The 23,922-nt window shown below is 42.5% G+C and overlaps 5 protein-coding genes and 2 long non-coding RNA genes across 22 annotated transcripts in view; 5 read left to right on the top strand and 2 right to left on the bottom strand.

Annotated features, from left to right (window-relative positions):
* The window catches only part of LOC125986149 (microtubule-associated protein 4), a 32,026-nt gene extending 30,889 nt beyond the window's left edge, over positions 1 to 1,137 (top strand). For 8 of the 9 annotated variants that reach the window (XM_049749607.2, XM_049749614.2, XM_049749612.2 and 5 more), the window contains 4 exons: positions 117 to 198; positions 310 to 422; positions 579 to 729; positions 883 to 1,034. In XM_049749607.2, coding sequence (XP_049605564.1) covers positions 117 to 198; positions 310 to 422; positions 579 to 729; positions 883 to 890 — 354 coding nt within the window. In that variant the 3' untranslated portion in view covers positions 891 to 1,034. Of the gene's footprint in view, positions 1 to 116; positions 199 to 309; positions 423 to 578; positions 730 to 882 lie in introns of all 9 variants that reach the window. The other variant, XM_049749606.2, reaches the window with a different exon arrangement.
* Positions 1,138 to 4,790: 3,653 nt separating this feature from the next.
* LOC125986155 (uncharacterized) lies at positions 4,791 to 6,584 on the top strand. Of its 4 annotated transcripts, none has more exons than XR_007487548.2 (6): positions 4,791 to 5,419; positions 5,490 to 5,667; positions 5,753 to 5,811; positions 5,875 to 5,938; positions 6,147 to 6,371; positions 6,446 to 6,584. It is a non-coding gene; the product is annotated as an uncharacterized lncRNA (long non-coding RNA). The 4 variants fall into 4 exon arrangements; XR_007487546.2 differs by having other exon boundaries at positions 4,802 to 5,419; positions 5,610 to 5,667; XR_007487547.2 differs by having other exon boundaries at positions 4,799 to 5,667; positions 5,753 to 5,798.
* Positions 6,231 to 7,977, bottom strand: LOC125986156 (uncharacterized). 2 transcript variants are annotated; one of them, XR_007487549.2, is made up of 4 exons: positions 7,358 to 7,977; positions 7,041 to 7,111; positions 6,466 to 6,640; positions 6,231 to 6,368 (listed from the first exon to the last, which is right to left on the bottom strand). It is a non-coding gene; the product is annotated as an uncharacterized lncRNA (long non-coding RNA). The 2 variants fall into 2 exon arrangements; XR_011085719.1 differs by having other exon boundaries at positions 6,249 to 6,365.
* A 75-nt stretch (positions 7,978 to 8,052) lies between these two features.
* pabpn1 (poly(A) binding protein, nuclear 1) lies at positions 8,053 to 14,021 on the top strand. 3 transcript variants are annotated; one of them, XM_049749622.2, is made up of 7 exons: positions 8,053 to 8,511; positions 9,996 to 10,104; positions 10,268 to 10,335; positions 10,402 to 10,508; positions 10,579 to 10,666; positions 10,755 to 10,906; positions 13,292 to 14,021. In XM_049749622.2, the coding sequence occupies exons 1-7, from the start codon at positions 8,377 to 8,379 to the stop codon at positions 13,479 to 13,481; spliced, it is 849 nt and encodes a 282-aa protein (XP_049605579.1). In that variant the 5' UTR covers positions 8,053 to 8,376; the 3' UTR covers positions 13,482 to 14,021. The 3 variants fall into 3 exon arrangements, with proteins under 3 accessions (XP_049605579.1, XP_049605580.1, XP_049605581.1); XM_049749623.2 differs by lacking the exon at positions 13,292 to 14,021 and adding an exon at positions 12,257 to 12,909 and having other exon boundaries at positions 8,058 to 8,511; XM_049749624.1 differs by lacking the exon at positions 8,053 to 8,511 and adding an exon at positions 8,800 to 8,943.
* A 94-nt stretch (positions 14,022 to 14,115) lies between these two features.
* fbxo45 (F-box protein 45) lies at positions 14,116 to 16,026 on the bottom strand. The gene is made up of 3 exons (XM_049749621.2): positions 15,529 to 16,026; positions 14,966 to 15,322; positions 14,116 to 14,896 (listed from the first exon to the last, which is right to left on the bottom strand). Exons 1-3 carry the CDS (start codon positions 15,847 to 15,849, stop codon positions 14,711 to 14,713), a joined length of 864 nt encoding a protein of 287 aa, XP_049605578.1. The 5' UTR covers positions 15,850 to 16,026; the 3' UTR covers positions 14,116 to 14,710.
* Positions 16,027 to 16,538: 512 nt separating this feature from the next.
* fam168b (family with sequence similarity 168 member B) lies at positions 16,539 to 19,687 on the top strand. The gene is made up of 7 exons (XM_049749625.1): positions 16,539 to 16,690; positions 17,578 to 17,662; positions 17,746 to 17,829; positions 17,890 to 18,032; positions 18,114 to 18,312; positions 18,375 to 18,505; positions 18,581 to 19,687. Exons 2-6 carry the CDS (start codon positions 17,593 to 17,595, stop codon positions 18,491 to 18,493), a joined length of 615 nt encoding a protein of 204 aa, XP_049605582.1. The 5' UTR covers positions 16,539 to 16,690; positions 17,578 to 17,592; the 3' UTR covers positions 18,494 to 18,505; positions 18,581 to 19,687.
* A 385-nt stretch (positions 19,688 to 20,072) lies between these two features.
* On the top strand, positions 20,073 to 23,606 carry rbbp8 (retinoblastoma binding protein 8). 2 transcript variants are annotated; one of them, XM_049749499.1, is made up of 18 exons: positions 20,073 to 20,302; positions 20,405 to 20,447; positions 20,545 to 20,640; positions 20,719 to 20,810; positions 20,975 to 21,044; positions 21,158 to 21,339; positions 21,418 to 21,501; positions 21,574 to 21,641; positions 21,705 to 21,769; positions 21,836 to 22,034; positions 22,113 to 22,254; positions 22,334 to 22,419; positions 22,507 to 22,606; positions 22,680 to 22,811; positions 22,883 to 22,919; positions 23,058 to 23,145; positions 23,240 to 23,381; positions 23,447 to 23,606. In XM_049749499.1, exons 1-18 carry the CDS (start codon positions 20,212 to 20,214, stop codon positions 23,548 to 23,550), a joined length of 1,821 nt encoding a protein of 606 aa, XP_049605456.1. In that variant the 5' UTR covers positions 20,073 to 20,211; the 3' UTR covers positions 23,551 to 23,606. The 2 variants fall into 2 exon arrangements, with proteins under 2 accessions (XP_049605456.1, XP_049605455.1); XM_049749498.2 differs by having other exon boundaries at positions 22,331 to 22,419.
* Positions 23,607 to 23,922: the final 316 nt, after the last annotated feature.

Raw genomic sequence — 23,922 nt, 5'->3', positions numbered from 1 at the left:
ACTGTCTCTTATTTCTGCTCATCCTAATTCAGTGGACTTTATAATCGGATGTTGGATTGAATCTCTAATTGTATTTGCATTAAATGAAATAAAATGTCCTCTATGATGCTTGATAGGTGCAGATTCTCAACAAGAAGGTCGATTTAAGTAAGGTGACGTCAAAGTGCGGGTCAAAGGACAATATCAAGCATAAGCCAGGTGAGATTGGAAATCTTTGTTTTGGCCGGAAATAGACAATTAAAAATTTGTTGACTGAACAAAATGTTTGGTCTGGAGTAAACCGTTAGTGATTACGTATTTTTGCTGCAGGAGGTGGTGACGTGAAGATTGAGTCACACAAAATCAACTTTCGGGAAAAAGCTCAGTCCAAAGTGGGTTCGTTGGACAATGTGAGCAATTCACCTGGTGGAGGAAGCGTCAAAGTGAGTCTGGTAATTTTATGAACAGCTAATAATAGACATTTGTGCTTATTTTTGGACATCTTTTGAATTCTATTTTTGTTTTATAGTGTGTTTTTCGAACAACCTAGTGATATGATGTAATGCTTCAAGCTCGGATCACTTTTTTTGTGCTTCTAGGAGACAGGTGAGGGTGTCGGGACAGGAACCCTTGGCCCCGAGTCTGGGCAGGTGGGGAGCCCTGCTGCCCATGAGAATGGGCTGAAGGATGTGGCTCCTTGTGAGGGTCTCCAGGAAGCCCAGGCTCTGGTTTCCCACATCCCAGAGACAAGTAAGTCTGACATGTAGGGTAATTGCAAGCTAATGGTGGTTTGAGGGGCAAAAAGAAAATGGTGGCTGTTTTAAGGTGCACTTTGTTCTGAGCTCCTGGTGGCAGTCTCGCATAGCTGATCACGCCAATATCTTTTGACTTCTTATCTTGCAGGCATTTAATTCTGCTGTCCCTCTGCCTTCCTCATCTCATGGTCCCGCCCCTTTCTGTCCCCCTTGCGCCTCATCCTCCTTTCTTTTTCTAACATTTCTGCCGCAGATTGAGTCTTTTAAGCTCAACTTCCGCGAGGTGGCTCGCTCTCGCACGGACCACGGCGCCGACATCACCAACTGCTCCAAGAGAACCCCAACACCGCACCCCCAAATCTGTTCCTGTAGTGCACGCCACAAGCTACATCCTTACAGTGTCCAATATGGCGTCTGCGCCAGGGGGGTATTTTTGTTTTATTTTGTTTTTATTAGTTTGCCAACCAGACTTCCCCCTCCCCAACTTTACATATCCTCCTCGTTCCCTCAATAAGCTCTCATATCTCCGCTTAACTGTAACAATGGTTCATTCATTTCCTCACCATTTCAGTCTAGCTTAGCAACATAAACAGGATGACAAAAACACACAAAAAAAATAACATTTAGGCTGTTTAACTCTTTGTGATAGTGTTTTGAGTGGCAACCCTAAAAAGTAGTTTAATGGGGTCCTTTATATTCGCATTGATTACCTCTTACCTTTTGAATTCTAACGTTTATTTATTTGTTATTTGCCGTTTCTTGACATTTATTTTCAGAAAGTCCTGGGACAACTTTTTTTTTAATCAGTCTATACCATGCCCAAATTTTTCTTTTTTTTTTTTTTCTTTTTCCCCCACCCAAAAACGAATTTGCCTTTTGTCTAAAATAAAGATACCACGAGATGGCGCTAAATAATTAAAAGGTTAAAATCTATGGGAGAAACTAAGGCACAAAATGAAGTTGGAGATTTATTGTAATAGATGTTAAGAGGAAAGTGATGTGGTCAAATAGCAAGATGCTTGTGTGTGTGGTTTCTCAATGTATTTTAGGGTCACAGTAGTTGGAGGGGATTTATTAATGCAATCCAGAGGGAGATAAGGAAAGTGCTTGTAAGAATATGTGCCTCTTCCATGACTATTCAGTCATCTCGGAAGTAACCGCTTGTCCAAACTGGCAGAAATAGTGGCGTGTAATTTAATTTGAAACCAGGACTAAATGGATCATATGATTCAGAAGCTTTTTTTTTTTTAATCCCAAAAGTGAGTGACAGGAAAGGGAATTTGTTTCAAATCATTTTGGTTTTACATTTTTGCTTCCAGGATTGAATTAAGCTAAGATTTATAACAGGTGGCGCCATGACTTGAGTAAGAATACTTATTATCTGCAGTTTTAAGAATAGCATTCGAACAATGTTCTGTCATGTTAAGTGTTTAATCTGCTTTGGGGGTTTTTTTTTGGGCCATTTAGGGGTAGAAGAACCTCTAAAATGCTTTTTTCAAAGACAGATGGCAAGTTGATCAAACAGTGGGAAAGTATAACTGTTAAGAATACAACACAATCCAGCAGTGATTTGTTCAGATTGATTTGTTTTGTGCAAAATGTTTGTTTCATGCTTAAGTAGCATTTTCACTATTTTAATTGTGAAGTTAACCACTGTTGATCATGTTAAGTACCTAATGTTTGCTCAAATGGGAAGGTTTTTTTTTTGCTACGAAGGGGAATGCGTAGAAGTTCAGTTTCCGATGTTTTTATTCTGCCGTCACAAAAAAAAAAAGAGTAAAAGCACCAAAACTACAAAAAAATATTTGGATTGGCGCTGGTTTTGTGCAACTTGAGAGGCATTACCAAATTTTTTATTTGTTTTAATTTCAGTTGAATTGTTTCATTCTAGTCAAAATACACATTTTCCACAAGAAATGTCATTGGAATTTTAAAGGGAATTTACAAACTGTACAGATTCATTCTTTTCAGTTCGACAATTTGAAAACAAAAATCTGAAAATTCTGTACCAAAGGTTGAATTGAATCCACTTTTAAACACTCCAGAATTTTTTTTTTGAAATTGTCGCTTTAATGCACAAACACAAACATTGCACCTTAAACCTTGGAAATATAATCTAATAGCAAACCAAAACATCATCCAACAATATCATTATCAATACGTTATTTTCATGATGATATGCACAAATATTGATCAGTAATTGTAAACAAATACACACGCATCAGGATGTTTTAAAGCAGTTTCATTTAATTTGAATAATTTGTGAGAATTTTGCATTTTTTTTGCCATGTTATAGCCTTGCCTGTACCCCATTTTTTTTCTTTTTTTGTTGTTTATTTTGATGGATGTTTGTTTTTGCTTCTTGCTCCTTTGAGACTGCACACAGATGTATATAGGTATTTTATTGCTGATGCTCTCTCAGATAAAAAAGAAACGAACAACATCAACAGCAGGGGTTTAGCGGTCAACTCTTAGCTTGGTTTCCAAATGGGAAGGATGCTTTATCAATATCATTTAACGAGTTATCTGCCGAAAATAACTGTTGTCAAATGTTAGCCTTTTTCATTTGAAAGGGGCCCTTGAAGTGAAACAATGTCTTAGACATATTGAACTTTTTTTTTTTTTTTTAATTTATCATTGTGTTCCTGTAGCCTCACAGATGGTGTGCTCTCATGGTTGAAAATATTCTCAAAACAAATGTAGACCACGAAAATAACAATAGGGATGGGCATCTGTTATTCATTAAGTATTGCTGAGTCTCATTTATTTTGTAGTTTAACCCTTTAGCAACCAATGTTTAGTTTACATTTATTTTTGTGCAGTTCTAACCTGGAAAAAAAAAATGATGGAGATTTCATTTGATGTTTTTCTAAAACTAGCACACCTACAAAAAAAAGCCCATCCCTATTGCGCAACAACCTGGTTGGGTTTAAAGGATAACATTAGATCTGCAACTTGAAATTGTTCATTGTTTCAAACAGACTATTGCTGTGTAGGTTTGGCTTTTGTAACAAAGGCTGCTGTGTCATCTTAGCGAATAAGTGCTTTGGAGCTTCATCTTCCACCCCGGCACTCATAGTAAGCAAGTGTAAACCTAATAGCTCCTTAATCGCTGTCGTAAACCTGCAGAGCATGCTGACAAAACAATAGGATATGTTCAGTGGACGTACTTTGTCATTGACAGAATCTCCTTGTTTTTGTGTCGCTTTTTCTCTTTCTTTTTTTTTTTTTGGTTTGAGAATAAAGTGTTCATTGTGACTACCTGTTAATTAGTGATGTGACAATTAAACAATAAATGAAAAAGTGATTAAAAATCTCTTTGTCCCTAGATATTCATTTATTTTCTCATTGCCTGATAATTGTGTGAAAGCATTATTGGATGAACCCACTCGCTCATTCACTCACACAACCCTAAGCCTAACCCATTCACTCACATGCGGTGTACCTAATGGAGTGTCCGAGTGATGTCACAGATCAACCAGCCAATCAGAAAGTGGGGGTGAGGGCAGGTGTGGCACTTTTCACTTAAACCAGGGGTGTCGACCTCCAGTCCTCGAGGGGCCGCGTTCCAATATGGTTTCCAAGTTACCCTCGTTAAACACACCTGCGTGAAAAGTTTTAGCTTCTTTCACGTTCAAAAGGAGCTAAAAGTTTTCACGCACCTGCACTTAACGAGGGAATCACACGGACACTCCATTAGGTACACCGCCATTTTCAAGTGTACCTAATAACAGGCCACTTTATTAGGGAAATATCATGGTCAAAGGTCACAGGTGTCAAACTCTAGTCCTCGGGGCCGCGTTCCAACATGTTTTCCAAGTTACCCTCGTTAAGCGCACCTGCGTGAAAAGTTTTAGCCACTTTCACGTTCAAAAGGAGCTAAAAGTTTTCACGCACCTGCACTTAACGAGGGAAGCACACGGACACTCCATTAGGTACACCGCTAGTGGCCTGTTATTAGGTACACTTGAAATGGACACCAATAAAAATTAATTAATTAATAAATAAATAAGAACGAGAATTGCATTTGTTTATTTCTTAATGCAATTGCTTGAAGGGCAACGTTCTTTCAGGTGCATTGCATGACCACCATAAAAATTTTCGAACTTTCTTCGCCAAGATGGCCGAATGGAATAATATTGGTCTGCAGTACAGGAGAGGTGGGTTCGAGTCCCGCTCCGTGTAACATTTGGAAATTATACGGACTAGTGTGCAAGACTCGAACTCGGTTCTCCAGAATACAAGGCAGAGAATCCCGCTCTGTAAAACTTTTGTATAGTACAGTGAGATTCGAACTCGGTTCTCCTGAACTCAAGGCAAAATCTTTAACCACTGGACCACCTCTGGATCTTAGGAACATGCAGCAATTTTCCTCTCGCTTCCGCATCAACTTTTTTTTTTTTTTCCTTTTGCTTGTTAATGACGTCATCACAAAAAATACTATACAAGACGTCACAAACGCGACAATCATTGTCTTGCTCACTTCTGACAGTACACCGTTGTGCTCCCCCACCGGCAGTTTCTAAGGTGAGTCTTCAGTATTTCTTAGCCTTTTAAAACTAACTGCTTTCAGCGTCAACTTGCACTTTGGACGTGCTTGCTACCATGCAAGCTAAAAAGCTTGCTGGAGCGTTGGCAGTCAACTTCTCTGACTTTAAATTGCATCAAACGCAGTTTTGCTCAAGGTAAGACAAAACGTTTGCATAAATTCACAACAGAATCAATCAAATCAAATTGTCTAATATCTGTCTATAGGTGCGACTCTTCAAAATGATCCTCAAGTAACCTACTTTGTTCGAATAATGTGGATTCACACGTAAACCTTTGTATGACTGAAAATGTAACACTATGGGTTACAACGTTCTTGTCTTTCAGGCCAACGAACTGCGGTTGGAGAGAAATTCAGAGCTGCTCCTGCCTAAATTCTTCATGGGTGAAACATGCACACATTCATACATGAACAATTGTTTGACCAATTTATTTCAGCGTGTACATTCTCTTCCCTTTTTGCCCACTAGGTGGTGCCAAAGGACCACCTCAATCCTGCCTGCTGCATGAATTGAAGTAAAAGCTCCAGGTTTGAACCTATTGCAATGACAAATTTGACAAATCAAAGTGCTTGACCAGTTTGTGGTTTCAGGTGGTGCTGATCTAGGCAGTCGGGAAGCAAGGAGTCATGATCTTCTTATCCAACATGCTGACAGGTGACTAAACTTGGCAAATGCTGCTTTTTCTTAATCTTAATGCAGTGCAGCCTCCAGTAAGAGTGCCACAAAGAACTGCTGGGCCAAGTAATTCTCCAAAATTGTCTCCATTGTCAGCGTTGAAATGTTCAAATCAACTTGCTTGACTGTTTCCGCATTTGTGTGCAAGTGTAAACTTAAATTGAGTCAGTGTTCCTTTTCTTTACAGGCAGAAGTGGCAAATCCTGGTCCAGAAAGTGAACAGCCTGTCATAGGTGCTTCCACTCTGTGAGCTCGTTCACCTACCGGTCACCTGAGGCTCAAGCCAAACTGTAGCAGGCTATTCCCTTTCTGGACTTGGATTTGCAGGCCCCCTGTGGTTGTTGCATTCCTGGTCTGCTACCTGCCAAAAGCCTCAAGTTGACCTCTTTGCTGTCTGAAGAGCCCTCTGCTGGTAAGAGAAGGAAAGTACATTTCCTTTCAGCCACCATGTTCCAAAATTTGAATGATTGTTCTTTTTGTGTCAAGGGTGGTGCACTATCAAGTACCTGCTTGCAGCGCTGGCTGAGGACCAGAGCACAGACTCCTCACCGCTCATCCCACCGGCTGACCACTTCACTACTCGTCCCACCGGCCCACCACTCCACCATTTATCCCACCGGCCGACCACTTGGCACCAAGCAGACTACCATCCGACTTCTGTTTTGCAATTGAATGTTTACTCTGCAAAAGTAATAAAGTTTATTACAAAGAACACAAACTCTTAACTCTACATTCTCAACTTTAAAAATATCTTAATTTAAAAAACAAAGTTGAAAAAATGAAAAGACTCAGTTTGTGCCAGATTTCCCAGATTTAATGATACACACCTATTTTTCAATTTAGAGCATTGGCGCCCTCTGCGGGAAACATGTTGTACTGCACCCACCCCACTTATTGCTTAATGGCCCATCTGCTGTTACCTACTACCCAATTCACCTGGAAACCGTCAAATAACTCAAAGCACAGATTAAATTATCTTTACAAAATAACATTACGTCTCATTATACTTGTTGTTGATCTTCTCTCGTCACCGAAGGGATAATAATCCATATAAAAAAGAAGGAAATGCAACATGCAGTACCTTTGGAAAATATGTTGGAGTCTAGATGTTCAGATAGACGACCAGCAGCCGACGTGGAGTTTGGACATCAGCTTTTACGTGGAAAACAAAACAAAACAAAACAACATGCAGGTCAAACGCATTTCCCTTGATTAACGTTTGATTGACAGCCGAGTGGCAGTTGTGGGCGGAGTCACTCACAAGCTACCTTTGTTGATATTGTTCTACGATAGCTAGCTAGCAGCAAACAAACTCGAGGAGCTCGTCTCTTAATGATGCTCCTGAATATTTACATGTAAACAGAAAATAGAGAGTTTAAAATTGGTTTTAATACTCACTCAAAATAGTTAGTAGTCACCGGTAGAACTTGCTTTACATTGAACTGGCGTGCCTACGGTAAGAGAGAAAGCTCAATTCACAATAAAACCAAACGCGTTCTTGCCAAGGGCCCTTATTTTGTCATTGACGCAGCAGCTATTGAGTTTCAAACTTTAATATTGTTTTCCTTTCACCAATTCGAAGATCTCATTGCTGTAGCATCGGAGTGCTCGCAGTTCCCAGCACTTTTGAGAAAATTAGGTAGGCATGAGTTTAAAAAAAAAAAAGGAATTTCAAGAGACCGTTTTAATAACAGGCTTTTTAAAAGTCACCTTGCACACCTCGATTGGGTCATAGTTGCCCATTCCTCCTTGCAAAGTTGCACAAATTCAATCTAATTGTTGTTGTCACTTGCTATGATTAAAAATAAACTACAATAATAAAGTTAAATAATCAAGAACTCTTCGATTCTAAAGATTCAGTTCACTTAAAAGAACTGAAATGCACATCACTAATCGTTACTGTTGTATTGGCATTCTAATCCAATTAAAACGACGTATTTGAATTAGCACCCGGAACAAGCTCCTATATGAACCAATAGAAATGCGCTGAGGAAAAAAGAGGCTGGCCCTATTCACCCAATACCAAATGGGGTTGTCGCGTACGTCCGCAGTGACACTTTGCTCCGCCTCCGGCCTCCATTTCTGAAAAGTGGCCGCCGCCGATCTCATGTCTTCGCTCGTGTTCTTACCCCCCCTCCATAGTTAGTTCATTTAACTCGGTTCCCTGCGGGAATTCCAGCGATTACCTGGAGGTTGGGGTTGAGAAAACTGTTTATTTTACGTTTGAACGCTATTCAAACGGGGGCTGAATCGTAGGTCGCTTTTTATTTATTCTTTTAACTTTACTCGGCCGTATTCCGCCTTTACTCCCCCCAACCCCCTCCCTTGACCGCCCCCCTCACCCCCCCACTCGTGCGTGAGTTGGGGCCTGCTACGTTGGTTTGGCCACGAGGCGCATCGTTACACGGTACAGGGCGATGGCGGAGTTCGGCAATGGGCTGGCGGAGGAATCGCTACTAGATTCTGACCCTGGACACCCCGAGCTGGAAGACCCGGGCGTAGGCGACGAGGAGCCGGGGTTAGAGGAGGGAGAAGCGGCCATCGAAGACCCGGTAAGTGAAGGGCATTGTTTCAGTCGTTGCATGCCGACGTGAAGTCACGCTCGTTAATGGCGATATCCTAGCTACTTGCAAAGCACTCTATGATAACGTTTAGCGTGCTTATGGAACCTAATTAATTCCTCACAAAGATTCGTGTCACATGCCGTGTGCGTGGCTTTTGGAGCCAGCTCGGTTTTAACCGCCATTATGGTTCGCGCAGTGCAGTAGAATTGGGTGGTGACATGCGCGATATCGGCAGCCATCTTGGCGCAAGACGGGCGCTAGTTTCTGCACCAGGCGGCGAGACCGAGGCTCTGAATACAAATCGCCGCAAAGACGCAACAGTGGGATGTTTGAGCTAGTCGGGGGCGAGGGTAGGACACACCGCAGCCCCTGTGCACCGTCGCGTCAGTCTACTTGATTGCAAAGCCGCCCTCTTCGACGGTAATGGCATGTTTATTGTGTGTGTGTTGCCTTTGTAACTTCACGGCTTTCCTCGCTATGGCATTTCAAGCACCGATATCGGGGCGTGAAACCGATCTAGCGGCAACCGGCTAATGCTAGCTTACACTGGGCACCGTTAACACAATACAGCTAGAACCAGAACCGTGCTCGATAGCCGGTGGAAAGATCAAACCCGCCATGTTTTAATGGAACGGAATGTATGACGCGGTTCGGTGGATCACAGACGATCGTGAGTGGCGTGCCTGCCACCCAAATCTACACGAGATCGCAAGGGTGGAGATGGCAGACCGGGTGGCCTTTTTGAACGACCTGTCGTGTTTAGCAGGAGCCGGAACGATCCACATCTTCAACTCGCGTGGATCTTCCACGTTGGTCTTTAAGGCGTGTCTGCCAGCATGCCTTCATGCACTCCTTGTTTCTTTCCAGGGTTGCGCCAACATCTGTCAATTCAATGGGTCCTGATTCCGGCCAGCCACAAGTCATTCATTGTGTGCACTTGCGTTTACAATGAGCGCTGTGTGGATCATTGCTTTTTGTTTTATGTGCTGGTTTCGCTGTTTGTGCGTGTGTGTGAAGGCATTGCCTTGAATGAAATTGGAATGACTCCCACTGCAATGCACCACTCTCCACGATGGTCCACAGTCACACGAGGGACACTGCCCGTCTGTGTGTTCCAAGCCCTTTTTTTTTTTAAGTTGTACAGCAGGTGTGAGAACTTGAAAACAACACATGTGCCCAAAATCGTGCATGTACCAATTATTCTGTATAAACTGTCATCCTATCATGACTGTTTGTGACCTCTTAGCATTCAAATAGTACAGGAGTGACTCTTGAATGAAGGAAAATAGGAATAAAATGTGTTATTTTTGAAACGGTATGACTTATTATTTACAGGTTTAATGTTACTCAGGATTTGATTTTTCAAATGCATGGCGGGTCGGATGAAATAGTTTCTTACTCTCGTTGGTGTGGCGACTGTTACCATAATATGTACACAAAGGCGTTACTGATGATTTGTGTATCTTCTTCAGGAGCTGGAGGCTATCAAAGCCCGTGTGAGAGAGATGGAGGAAGAGGCCGAGAAACTGAAGGAGCTGCAGAACGAGGTGGAGAAACAAATGAATCTAAGCCCACCACCAGGTATGTTTTCTATTTATTTGGAGCGGGCCCTCTAGATGTTTTGATGCGTAGATTGAAGCAATGTATGGAACTGTACAGATAACTCAACAGCTTGGATTACATTACAAAGTATGGTCACCTAAATTTGACCATTTGGATTTCTTTGTTGTCCCGCCTTTTGTAGTCGGCCCAGTCATCATGTCATTTGAGGAAAAAATGGAAGCAGATGGCCGATCGATATATGTCGGAAACGTGAGTAGCTTTTTCGTCAATGTGGCGTACATGGACACAATCTTAAGTTGCTTCCTTTGACTTTAGGTGGACTACGGCGCCACAGCAGAGGAGCTTGAGGCACACTTCCACGGCTGTGGTTCAGTAAATAGAGTCACCATCTTGTGTGACAAATACACGGGGCATCCCAAAGGGTAAAAAGTTCAAATGGATTGCTTGATGGTCCAATATTTTCCATAACTCCGTTCTGCCTTTCTTTCCAAGATTTGCGTACATCGAGTTTGCCGACAAAGAGTCTGTAAGGACGGCGATGGCTCTGGATGAGTCTCTGTTTAGAGGAAGACAGATCAAGGTCATGTTTGGAACGGCACATTTTTGAGGATGCTCAAGATGTCAAGGTGGTGTTAAAACGTTGGGATGTCTTTTTTTTTTTCTTCCAGGTGGGCGCAAAGAGAACAAACAGACCCGGCATCAGCACCACAGATCGCGGCTTTTCCCGGGCTCGGTTCCGATCAAGGGGAGGAAACTTCTCATCGCGCGCTCGCTACTACAGCGGCTACACACCCCCCAGAGGCAGAGGGCGGGCCTTCAGGTCAGTGGACGACTGAGGAGGACACGGCAACCCGCATGAACGTCATCTTCACCTGTTGCACTCATGTCATGCATCACAACACCTTGAGATAGAAAGTCAACTTGTTGCTTGTCAGCAACCTGAATAAATAGACGCTCATTGTGTTGGACTAGATGACAGCTTATTGCTCTCGTGACTTGCGTGTGCGCTTTGGGCTCATAGTTTTGTTTGTTTTTAAATACTACCCATTTATTTTAGCTAGGCAACATGAACTCATTTGCACACTTTTGGAACTGTCATGTCTCATCAGTTGGGTTCATTGCACAGCATGGCCATTCTGTAAATACAAAATAAATTGTACGTACCATATTGTATTCCTATTTGGATCAGAATGATGCGAAGCTTCGAAAAAGTCTTTGATTCGTATTAGCTTGTGAGCATGTTCCTGCTTTCTGCTCCCAGCCCGGGGGCAACCATTCGGCAGTTGTGTTGCGGACGGCAGTCAAGTGTTGACTTTTTTTTTTAATTTGGACTGAAATAGAATCCTTTTTCCCCCCCCTCTACTGGTATCAAGCTAGTTTATTTTTTGTTATCTGTCTTTATGCATCATTTGGTGTGCACGAGCAATCGATACGTTAACGTGAGCACTCCCAGAGACAAAGGTTCATTACTGCAGCCTGATCTCAACATCAGTCCACTGGTGTCTGTCTGTGTGTTGTGTGGGTGGGTGCCTTGGAGTGGCGCCCCCTGTTGGCGTTTTGTCTTGTGTGACTTTCTTGGCAGGTCATGCTGTGACGTGTGCGTGCGCTGTTTTGTGGCGTCTGTGTTTGTCTTCCCACCCCAAAGTGTGACCCCAATGGCACCCTTTTTTTTTTTTTTTTTTGCACACCTGCTTCATGAGCCAAATGTTGTGCTTCAAAAAGAACAGCTGGGGGGGGGGTGTAAAATTGCCCAAACTTTTGCTCCCAATTGTGAAGATCAGAGTGCGGCCACCGTGGGAGTCTTTAGGGGCTGTTGTGCAATATTTAAAAAGAAGCTCAAGAGAGAGAAAGAGGGAGAGTGCGCCTTTGCTTTGACCCCTCTTACACCCAGCCACACAAACACACACACACACACAATTATCTCGAGTTTAAACCCTCGTCCTTCTTTGTACGCTAACTTCGTTTTTCCCTTGTTGTATTGCTGCACTGGCAGTGTTAAGATGTCACTTTGATTAAGTTTTTAAAAACGCCGTTGTCACACATTCCGTTAAGCACCTTCTGCCCACCCACGAGCGCACACCAAATTGAATACCACACCAGAAAAATTGGTGTCCATTTTTCTCAAGCCAACCAGAAAGAAACTCACCCTCTTTTTCTCTCTCTCTTCCAGGGGCCGAGGGCGAACATCGTGGTATTGCCCTTACTAAACACTCCACCCCCTCCCTTTTACTATCAACCCCTTTCCCTTCTTACACATGTACACACACACACTTACACATACACGCACACACTCTAAAATTCCCCTCCCTTTCCCCCAACAAAAAAAAAAGAAGAGTTCCAGAAGAGAGAAACAAAAAGGAAAAAAAAAGAAAAAAAAAAAGCCTTCTGGACAGAGAGACTGACTGACTGCAGTGTGCATTTGTATGTGAGCGTGCGTGTGCGGAGGTTGGTGCGGCCCCCCTGGTAAGGTATACGCTGGCCTTTTTGGTGAAAGATGTATGGTGGCAAGTTTTTTCTTTTGTTGTTGTCGTTGCTTGGGGTGTGGGGATGATGTTGATTTTGATGATGATGATGATGGTGGTGATGGTATCTCAGGCTGCAGGCGTGTCTCCTTTGGTCTGGCTGTGACATCCTGCTTCCACACCATCCACCCACCCATTCACCCCATTCACCCACCACCGAAAAAAAAAGGCAACAAAAAAAGGGGGGGTGGCGACATTTAGTGACACTGTTTTTTGTTTTGTTTTTTTTTGCTTTTTTTTAAGAATGTTCAAATGTGAAATGTTGACTAGCCCGTTTGATGTTTAAAGTCTGTTTGCTGTACCACTCCCTCCTGCTTTTCTCTCCATCTCCTCCGACTCCCCCCAGATCAACTCCCCATGATTTCTTTTTTTGTTGTATGTGTTCTTCACCACGCAGTTTTGGAAAGCGACTGACCCGCTTGGCAGTGGAAAAATTAGAGATGCACATTTTTTTTAATTGATTTTTTTTTTTTTTTCCCTGAAGGTGGGGCTCTTGCCTGCGCGGCCATCTCCCCCACCATACGTTCATGCCTGTCCAATGCAAGACAACCATCGTTTGGTTTTATTTTGGCAGACGATGTTTTTATTTGGTGCAGCCCGCTCCTCCTCCTCCACCTTGTGTGTCTTCTCTCCTTCCTCTCACCCCTCCTCTCTCTGTATTAGACCACTTCTTGTCGTTTCAGGTTTCAGGACCAGTGGAGGCTGACGACCCCTCCCCAGGTGGCGCCGCCGCCCCCCACTGTCTCCGCAGCGTCTCTCTCTCTCTCTGCTCCCGCTATGCACACTCACCCCATTCTGTCCGTGTGGGGGGGAGGGGGGCAGGGCGACCACAGGCCGGCCACAGGGGGCATTTACTACAACAGCAAACGCTGATGATCCTTTTAGTTTTTTTTTTTTTTCTTTTTTACACCTCGACATGTATACACACACATGCGCACACGTTTAATTCGCATGACAGCACACTGCAGTACAGACGCCACCTAACAAGTCGCCGGCCTAAAGTGATTTTTTTATACATCACCAACACAGATAAAAAGGCAGGCAGTTTTTGTTCCAGGAGTAAGGAGTATCAGGAAAGATGTTTGTGTGTGTTTGTATGTATGTGTGTGTGCATGGAGGGGGGGGGGGGGTATGGCAGTTTCAGTTAGGCCCCATCACATTCTGACACTGCGCAGTGCAGTCACGGCTTGTCAGCGGCTGACCATCCTGTGGCATTGAATAAGTTAAATGGAGTAGGCTGTTATTTTAAGGCAAGTTGTGGGATGGTTGGAGTTGTGTGTTGTTTCTTGAGCAGGAAAAAAAAAAGGCGAGGGGGGATTCAACAACAAAAAAAAATGTTTCTTGATTTTTTTTTAAACTTTTTTTTAATTAATGGTTCTGTAATTACAAACAAAAATAAAGGTGTAAAAAGTATGTTAGTTTCATGTGGTTTGTGATGGAAAGGGCAATTTGTGTTTGTTGTGCCATGTGGAGACATTTAGACAAGGAGCTCAGACAGAAATGCATCTCAAGTTGCCGCATCTCATGACTTTATTCTCCTACTTAAACTGTACAGAAGCTAGTAGTACCATAGATAAATAAATAGTGTAATAGTACAGTAGCACATTAAAAAGGACAAACTGGACGTCACACACGTTTTCCACCATTAAGTGGATTTAAAAATGATAACCGTTCATGCGGTGCTTCTCATAGGCGACAACTATTAAGTCGGGTTGTTTTGATGTGGCATGAATACAAATCAGAATCAACATGGAATGGATTATTCCACATTAAGCTTTGTAATATGATTTAGTAATGTAATAAATCTGTGCTACTTTTTAAGCACAATCAGGAAAAAAGTTAGGGTATCGAAACAGTTAGCGTTATCTTCCACTAACATAAACATTCCTTTTTAACAGTCAAAATCATGATGTTGAATTCATGAGCTTTTGAGATGTCATAAAAATGTCAATAGTTATATACTACAAACATTTCAGTTTAAGATCAAAAAACGAAACAAAAAAGTCTCATTTTTTGATTGGATACCCAAATGTCTTCAGTGTACAACAAAAACAAAGTCTTTGCTGTTCCAATACTTTTGGAGGGAACCGTATACATCGCTCTTAGCCATCCAGTGGCTTCCCCAAGTACACCATCGTGACCTCGGTGTTGCCGTACACTGCGGAGACGGCAGGGAACAGGCAGGCTTTAGGTAGTCCCCGAAATGCAACTCCCAGAAACTCAAACCCCCTCTCGAAGGCTAACGTCTTGTCATCCATGTCGAGAATCACTCGTATTCTCTCCCCAATCTGCAACAGTCATATAAAAAAAGTTAAATTTGCTTTATAGAACAAGGACAGCCCAGTTATTGGTCCTACCTGATATTTGGGTGCATTATTACACTGTGGGAAGTTCCCGTTCACCTCCCCATTGTGGAGCAGGTTGTTGTCAACCAGATTCCAGCCCCAGCTCTGGTCATCGCTTCCCAGAAGGGCCACGTAGCCTTGGCACTGCATGGATGCCCGCTTGGTGGCGATGCCAATCACCGCCACTGTACCCAGAGGTCCTTCCCACCAGATCTCCCAGGCGTGGCGACCTTCCATAAAGCCAATCTTGCCCCGTGCTCCATCTGTACTCTGGGCGATGGGGTTGCGGTGCAGGGTGAATCCGTTTTTCTTCACGTACACGTTACGAGAGCAGTCGTGGGAGCTTAGAGCATGTTGGTAGGATTTGACCTGGAGACAGATTAGATTTTTGAAATCATTTGTCATCTTTTTAACACACTAAACTGTAGAGGTTTATTCTGACCACTAGAGAGGGTTTCTGCCAGTGAGAAGTGTATTTCTAACCTCAGAGATGCAAGGTACAGAATCTAACAAATACAAGGACAAATTATTTTTGCTGTTAGTCCCTTTATGCCTCTTGCAAGAGATAACCTCACCTTGCTTTTGTAGGATGGGAGGTTGCATAAGATGTCAGATCGCAGGGCTTCTTCACTGAGTGTTCGAGCACCCAGGCTGCGCCACACCTCGCTGTTTTCATCCGCCAGAATGTTGCTCCAGTGCCAGCACACTAAGGCGCATCGAGTCAAATCGGTAAGGTCCAAATAGGAGAAAATATGCTCCAGGACACGAGCAGGTAGCCTACCGGCCACCCCTGCTCCTCCCCCAGATACCGCAGTGTGGAGAACGCCGGCGGAGCTGCAACTAGCTCCTGCTGCTGCGCCCATACCAGAGGAGCCTCCACTGGCCGCACCCGACATAATTGTCCCACCGTTTGCAAACGAGTGAAAACAGTTACTTAACACTACAGAATAATCCCCAAAGTATTAATTTAATTTAAACATTTTAGCTGTTGACATACATGGGTGCATTAGACCCACAACATTATGGATATCATTCCAGTTCGACCGCTGACAGGAAATGATGCGTAAGGTCCTTGAAGGAAAAAAGGCAAAAATAATTAATAAAATTATAAACAGAGGATTTTGTCTATGCAAAGCCTTCAAGTTGTGCTTTTAGATATTTAATATGCTTAGTTTTTTGTATATAAGTGGGAAAACGATGCTAAATCACAGCTATATTTAAAAGGGTTTTTATCATCCGCTCGGACCTCAGAGGACGTCAGAACGCTTCCGGTCACCTTCGCTGCAGACGGTTGTAGTTATGACGTAATCTTTTTTTAAACTGAATTTTTGTCAATTATTGCAAGAACGAAAACACTAACAAAATTGATCATAATGTAGCCGTGCATCACAAACCTTGCTATGAAAATGAGGTATACGTTTTTTTCTAAGAAAAATTAAAGGACCAAAAAAACCACTGAATTTAATAAATCCCAAATTTGCAATGCCTCCCTTGAGTAGGTGGTTTCTTATTTTGCGGTTTTTCATTTCGCATTGTTATTGGATTACTTTTTATAGTATGCTAATAATGATAATAAATCATAAGGCGTTATTGCTCCCGATCACGTGACACTATACGGAAGTGACGCGCGGCACTCAAAAGAGTTCAGCATCTGGGAGCAAAACACCAGCCAGCTTCATTATATTTGCCATCGGGGATTCAAAGAAGCGTATTTGCAAACGGCAATAACATCGACCAGTAAGTTATTCCAGTTGATTAGAGCATTTTGCTTCACGTTGTGTTGTGTGCCATGTTGGGACAAGCAGTGGTGCAGCGCACAGCTGTCCGGCTGGCTGCCTCCTCAGCTGCGGCCTGGCAGTTAAGGTGCCTTATTCCGGCTGCTGTGCCACTCACTCCAGAGGTTGTTGGATTTTTTTTTCTTTTTTTGCACGGTCATAGAGGCGATTTGCATACCTGCAAAAGAACAGTATCAGTTTTGAGTGAATAGCACACAACTGAGGTTGAACCGCTGGTTCGGCGCCCGCGTTAAAGCTAGCTAATGATAACAAAGCGTCGAAGGGTTTCACCTTCGCACACCTTGCCAAAATTCCTCCACAGCATCTTCACTTCATTTGGGAGCACAGCCAACAGCGCTTTTAATAATGCAAATAACGTACATCAAAGTGTAACTTTTAATCATTTTAGAAATTAAATTTGCCAGCAGTCCGCCTGTAATCAACTTCTTATCATTTTAATCGCAGTCTTTCTCCTTGGTTTGTTTATAGCTACAGATTGCGATCTAAAATGCTTGTTCGGTTTAAGGGGGAAGGGGCTGGTGGTATTTGATATAACGTTGCATTTTGTGTCGCTGTGCTCTCAGACGCGGAAAGTGCATATTTTGATTAACACTACTGTGTAACGAGTGTGTAGTCATTTTGAGCCCCGGACCGCCGTCATCGCCTCTGCCGTTGTGTAATGCGCCATGGCCTCCGCTAGAGGGCACATCTGACCAATCAACAGTTGAACATGATCAGTTTTCTCATTGCCCATGAGGAAAAAAACAAATACACTCAACCGGTTGCAGAAATTTGCACTCCTTCAAACTGCTAATCACTATTATCATGCTGTCTTTTTTTAACTTTTAGAATTTGGTGGCCACAATGAATCCAGTGTACAGCCCTGCACCAACAGGGGTCCCCTTCACCAACTCTAAGGGTATAGGCTATCCAGGTAGGTTTGTCCATCAACTATCATAACTAAAGGGACATTATGCAATTATTTAACATGACTTTATTTGCTTTTGGTCATGCTAGCTGGCTTCCCTGTCGGCTATGCAACAGCAGCCCCAGCATACACTCCGAATGTCTACCAAGGAGCAAATCCAGCCTTCTCGAGCGGTATGTATCTATCGATCGATCGATCAATCTAATCTAATCCTTTTCTATTCTGTGATCCAGGTTATGCCCCTGGTGCTACATTTAAAGTGTCCTGTTCCCCCAACACTGGGACGGTCCCACCATACTCATCCTCCCCCAACCCCTATCCAGCTGCTGTATACCCAGTCAGGAGCACCTACCCCCAACATAACCCTTATGCACAGGTATGTAGTACTTTGTGGCGCCACCTAGTTCATAAAACACACAAATATCTATCGAGTAAAATGCTATGCTTGGTGTTGCAGGCACTGATACCTTCACAACAACAAGGGACTTACTTCACACAGCCACTGTACGCAGCACCTCCCCACGTGATCCATCACACAACGGTGGTCCAACCTAACGGGATGCCTGCCGCCATGTACGCCCCATCCATCCCTCCCCCTCGCAACAACGGGGTTGCCATGGGCATGGTGGCCGGCACCACTATGGCCATGTCAGCTGGTGAGTATCTTAATCAGTCGAAACGACGCTAGGATCTTATTAGCTTCATTTGAACGTGACAGGAACTTTGCTGTCGACTCCGTCACCGGCGCCTGCCGCTCTCGCCCCGCACCCCGTCACCATGCCCACATATCGGCCCGCCGGCACGCACAGCTACAGCTATGTGCCCCCTCAGTGGTGAAGTCAAAGCAGAGTGAGTATCACGCAGTGTTGATGTGCCCACCAATTACTGACCGCCATTTTTTTCCCCCACTGTGTCACTCTGCAGGTGAGGTGGTAGGTATGCATTCACGCTCCACTCCAGTGTTTTTTTGCTAGCGGCGGTGGACCAACTCTGCCAGCATCTGCAACCAATTTGTCTTCTTCCAGTACAATGTGAATCTAAAACCATGTTAGGTCCATTAGAATGAGGAGGGGGAGTCGAAGACGTCCATCCTCATGTCTTAATGGCATTAGGCTTCATTCCACACCGCATCCTTACAAGCCTGTCGCTTATCTGCCATCCAAGGGCCTACTTGCAATTCTTTCTGCAGGCTGTCATGCAAATTTTAGACTTTTAATTAGCTTGTGGTGAAATTGGAGTTTGGAGTAGTTGATCCCCACCTATTTTGGAGAGGCGTCTGATGTCGAATGCATGTTCTGTATGTTGATATGTTAAGTAATGCTAGCTCAGTCGACTCTGCTGTGACAGATGCAAACTCCTTCAAAAGGAACACATCCAAAGGACGTAAAAAAAGTAATAAATCTCCAAAACTGACTCGCGCCGGTCACTACATCGTAAGTGTAAAACAAGAATACTAGTGTTAATGCAAAACAAAAACAAAACGGTTATGTTTCCACAGCTTTGTGTTTAATTAAGTGGAGCTTATTTTGTTTCTTTGGTTGATGCAGTAAATGCATTGTATTTTACTGTTAGCATCTTTTAAGGAAAGGGACTTTGTGACTGCAGCTGAGTGATATTCCTACTTAATCGTGTAACGTTCTCAAAATCTGATTAATAACTTAAAGAGAAAATTGCTGACTTCACCCTCAGGCTGAAGCAGCTTTTTGTGCTTGAAAGAAGGGTAATGTGAGTGGGAAGAGTTGAATCCAGGACACCCATCTTTAGAAAGAACACGTAGGAACCATCATGCTTGTGTGAGTTTAAATTGGAGACAATAAGAAATGCTGTCATGCGGGTCATTGAATTGTCTCGTTTGTTTTGGTCTTCAATGGTAAATGGAAGTTGTAGCATCAACCCAATTCTCAAAAACCACTGTCCCTGACTTACTTTACAATGTCACCTGTTCAATAATCTGTTTTGTATGTTATTTTTATTTTGGTTCTTGTTTTGTATTCTAAAGAAAATAGTAAAAATAAAAAGGAATACAAGGTCTTGCTTTCCACTGTACAATTTTTGATGTTCATTGTGAATGTGACAAATGTTCACAATCTTTCATGCTTGGTTTGAATGTCAAGATAGTGAATCTGAAACGGTTCAGAAACTAACAAGCGTTCTGATTAAAGATCAGATTAGATGTTATATTGGAAATAAATATATTGGAACACTTCTTGGAACTAATTATAAAATCAAAACTATTGAGATGTAATTCTAGAATCAAACTTAAAAATGTGGAACAATGTAAAAAAGCTAAGAAAATATATATATTTTTTATGAAATTTAGGCGAGTGTAATCCAAAGCACTAACCATTGTGAATCGATAGGTGGCGGTAATGCATGGGTTCGGTTCGCAAATAAACAAAAGAAGAAGACGCGGCAGCAAAAAACAAAACAAAGTTTCCCAGCATGCATTTCGGCGCGGCAAATTAGAATTTATTTTCACGAGCAACATTACTTACTTGAACATTTTAATAAATTTTAAATGCTAAACACAAGACATTACCAATAGTGAATTGAGAATGAGCAGCCCAACAAGCACACCCAAACCAGCGGACCCCTTTCACGGTTTATGGATACAACTACGAGAATGCCACCAAAAAGGACTCCAGGGTAACAACAAAACATTGCATTAAAATCTCAGTACTGAACATCAAATCAATTGTTGGGCCATTGTGATTTACATGGTGTTGATGTTACATGATCTGCTTTTAGAACTTGAGGAAAAAGTATGCAAGTTGAAAAAAGAACGCCGTCTGTGAGTATAGTTTTACCCCTAAAACAAATATGCCATATTAGATGGGATTGTTTCATTTTAATTCATATTTAACCAAGACAAATTTTGTTTGTCACAGAGATGCAGAGACTCTTCAGCTGTATTATACTAATAACCAAGAGCTGAAGCAGCAAACCAAAACTCTACAGAATGCCAATAGTCTTTTGGAAGACAGGTACTATAACTCCTAATGTTACACGCCCTGTCTTAAGGAATAGTAGAATAGAAGTCTCATTTTTTACACTGTTTTTAGGTTACGAGCAAAAGAATGTGATCGGTGTGCAACCTTGGAAGAAAACTTGAAAAATTGCCAAGAGCATAGCAAGCGGACCATCAACAAACTCAGTGAGTGTTTTTTTGTGTGTGTATTTTAGTGCTTTTGTGTTCTACAAAGTGTATATTTTACTAATACAATAAATCACACCAAATAGAATAAATATTTTTGTACAGAAATGTGTCAATAACTGGCTTCTCTCAATATTGACGGTGTGTGTGTTTATTCTCAACAGAGTATGAAAGAAAGTGGCTGCAGGATGAAAACCGCAAACTTCAGGCTGAGCTGCAAATATTAAAGACATGGTATGTCTCGGCCAAGTTTCTTGAGATTCTAATTATTTTGTTATTGAAGTATTACAAATAACTCTTTTATGACTGTTTGAAGCTTCGACCTGAGCTCTTATTGTTACTATTAGCTCCGAACCACAGATGGCCCTCCCCCCAGACTACGAAGATGGCATCATCCCAGATTCACCAGTCCTGGCCAGCTCACTTCCCGTCGTCAGTAAATTGAAGAAACGTAAATACATGGACAATAGCAAACATGTTCACTATGCAGAGGATCCCGAATTCAAGTTCTGCAGATCACTCTTCAAAGGTCACTTAAAATGTCTATTTTTGGACTCTCAACAAAGTACTTAAGTATTTCAATTTGTGTGTTTCTTTTTTGTTAAAGAATCAAGTGACGCTACAAAAACAGCTTCAAAAACACAAGTGCTTGTTCCTGACACGTGCCAAATGGAAACATCCCAGATTTTAGGTAAGATTTGAACTGGCAAGTTTGATTCATGGAAATATGTCTGGGATGATCATAGTGTCTTTCTAATATCAGAAGAAGAAAAGAATGACGAAGTGGTAGCAGAAACATGTGGCCTTGAACTTGTCAACACGTATCACATGGTAGGTCATGTCCCAGCCTGTTTCGTGTGTAATCTTTCTCTGATTGATATTTTCTCTTTTCAGAAAACCATAGCTGAAGGAAAACGATACAACGCAAAATTGACCCCGTTGTCTGATCTCCATCGACGGTAAGGACAAAAAAAAAAAAGAAGTTGTACTTTATTGGAATTCAAACATTGTGTGTCTTTGTGAAGGCCTCGTCGTACTCCTTCACCTTCCACTCCAGTCCACAGTCCAGACTCCACGGTAGTAAAGTCACCGTCTCGTTTCCCTCGTGATGAAAAGCGGACTGAGCTTGACTCTCGTGGAAAAGAAAAACTACAGGAAGATTACGAACCGAAAGAGCTTACGAAGAAACAAACCTCTTGTCAAAGCTTCAAGGAGCCACCCAAGGTTTGCATTCTCAACATATGGCAACCTTAACTTTTCATCAGAAGTTTGACTACGTCGGCTTTTAAAATGGCTTAACAGGTTCAAACTCACAACCAAACTGCTGACTGTGGAAGTTCACCTTTCAAGAAGCCAAACTTAAAACCTAAAGAACAAGCGCACCGCAGACAACACCACCTTCAGGTCCAAAATGCTCCACACAAAAAAGTTCATCCGGAGGATGGTAAGTAAGCAGCTCGTTTTCACAATGTTAGCATCCTCAAAATCCTTTTATTCCAATTGAATTTTTTTACTTTCAGCAGAGACGAAGCACAGAGAAGAAAACACATGGAGCATTGACCCTGCCCTCGCCCTCTCCATGTATGACAGCGAGCTAGCAGCAGATGAGGTACAATCATTCTTCTCAGTTGTCCGCATTGCAAATGATTTAGCACATTTGAATTCTGTCTTAAAAGTTGTCTCATGTGTTTCCAAGCTCAAAGGAGAGCAACATGAAGAATTAGATGACAGCGACTGCACTTGGATTAGTCACAGCTTACTTCAAGGCGGAGGCCAGAAAGATCACAATGTGTCAGGTGATCCCATTCTGGGCGTCTTCCACATTTGGCGTCCATGACGCTGACAAACGACTCGTGTTTTCTTACCAAGGAATTGGTGACAAGGCTAATGATAGTCTGGAAAGAATGTTTGACGCCACCGCCCGCGAGGAGTACATATCTTTCAACAGCTCATATGTTGCCTGTCAACCTTGTGAGGAAGAGGAGGAAGAGGAGGAAGAGGGTACATATATAATTGTTACATGCTGGTTAATACAATGAGAGATGAAACTGAGTTCCGTCTCTACCATTTAGAGCCTCCAGAAAACTCTCCACGGGGGCACAAAGTGCAGTAAGCAATTTTTCTTTTTTTTTTTTTTTTTTTTACGCTAAACTACCAAAACATTAGCATTTCCTAAGTTTGCTTTGAACACATAGTATTTTTTAATGAAATGTATGGACTGATTTACAAAGTTTATTTATGTTTTAGGCAGCCAACATATGCCCACGTGGCGGTGGTCCGCAAGAAGGACGAGAGAAGAAAACTGAAAGGCACCACCTGCAAAGAATGTGAAGTTGTAAGTCTTGTCTTATGTAACATCAGTTGTCATGTTTGTCTTTCTAATAATCAACTTGCTGCATGTTTCTCTGACTCGCCTCGCCCTCTGCTAGTATTACGCTCATCTGCCCGAGGAGGAGAAAGTGAAGAAATTGTCGGAATGCTCTCGGCACCGTCATCGCTTCATTCCACCGAGCACCCCTGAGAACTTCTGGGAAGTCGGATTCCCATCCACGCAGACGTGCATAGAAAGAGGTGATCAGACTATCTTGATGGAACATTTTTAAATGTCTAAAAAGTCTAATGCTCTGCTTGTACAGGTTATATAAAGGAGGAGAAGATCCCGCAGACTCGTTTAAGGAGAAAACAACCTTTCACTGCTCTGTTCTCCCCAAAGCCTGCTGAAGACCTTGACACAAATTGAGAAATGTTTCAAAATTGTACCAAAGATCTAAATAAAGAATTTATTTTGAACTTTTATATTGTGTCATTAACACTCTCCACCCTTTCCTACATGAGTCAAAATCTCAAACAATGCTCAAGTATGGTGATATTCAAAAAGACATTTAAATAACTGACACTTTTGAGCTATGAACTCTTTGAAATCGGTGTAAATCAGGTGTACCTAATAACAGGCAACTTTATTAGAGAAATATCATGGTCAAAGGTCACAGGTCCAGTCCTCGGGCCGCATTCCAACATGTTTTCCAAGGTTCCCTCGTTAAGTGCAGGTGCGTGAAAACTTTTAGCTTTTTTGAACGTGAAAGAAGCTAAAAGTTTTCACGCAGGTGCGCTT

This window comes from Syngnathus scovelli, chromosome 18 (genome assembly GCF_024217435.2).
Source record: "Syngnathus scovelli strain Florida chromosome 18, RoL_Ssco_1.2, whole genome shotgun sequence".
NCBI lineage: Eukaryota > Metazoa > Chordata > Actinopteri > Syngnathiformes > Syngnathidae > Syngnathus > Syngnathus scovelli.
This window is presented reverse-complemented; position numbering and strand designations above follow the sequence as displayed.

Bases quoted from the DNA above. Each gene is read 5' to 3' on its own strand.
- pabpn1 (XM_049749622.2), top strand. From the start codon at position 8,377: ATGGCGGAGTTCGGCAATGGGCTGGCGGAGGAATCGCTACTAGATTCT. The intron at 10,105-10,267 runs GTATGTTTTCTA...CGCCTTTTGTAG, and splicing joins GAATCTAAGCCCACCACCAG to TCGGCCCAGTCATCATGTCA. The intron at 10,907-13,291 runs GTCAGTGGACGA...TTGTCGTTTCAG, and splicing joins GGCAGAGGGCGGGCCTTCAG to GTTTCAGGACCAGTGGAGGC.
- fbxo45 (XM_049749621.2), bottom strand. From the start codon at position 15,849: ATGTCGGGTGCGGCCAGTGGAGGCTCCTCTGGTATGGGCGCAGCAGCA. The intron at 15,323-15,528 runs GTGAGGTTATCT...ATCTGTCTCCAG, and splicing joins TCCCATCCTACAAAAGCAAG to GTCAAATCCTACCAACATGC. The intron at 14,897-14,965 runs GTAGGACCAATA...TGACTGTTGCAG, and splicing joins ATAATGCACCCAAATATCAG to ATTGGGGAGAGAATACGAGT.
- rbbp8 (XM_049749498.2), top strand. From the start codon at position 20,212: ATGAGCAGCCCAACAAGCACACCCAAACCAGCGGACCCCTTTCACGGT. The intron at 22,035-22,112 runs GTTTGCATTCTC...ATGGCTTAACAG, and splicing joins GCTTCAAGGAGCCACCCAAG to GTTCAAACTCACAACCAAAC. The intron at 22,420-22,506 runs GTACAATCATTC...TGTGTTTCCAAG, and splicing joins GCGAGCTAGCAGCAGATGAG to CTCAAAGGAGAGCAACATGA.
- fam168b (XM_049749625.1), top strand. From the start codon at position 17,593: ATGAATCCAGTGTACAGCCCTGCACCAACAGGGGTCCCCTTCACCAAC. The intron at 17,663-17,745 runs GTAGGTTTGTCC...TGGTCATGCTAG, and splicing joins TAAGGGTATAGGCTATCCAG to CTGGCTTCCCTGTCGGCTAT. The intron at 18,033-18,113 runs GTATGTAGTACT...TTGGTGTTGCAG, and splicing joins AACATAACCCTTATGCACAG to GCACTGATACCTTCACAACA.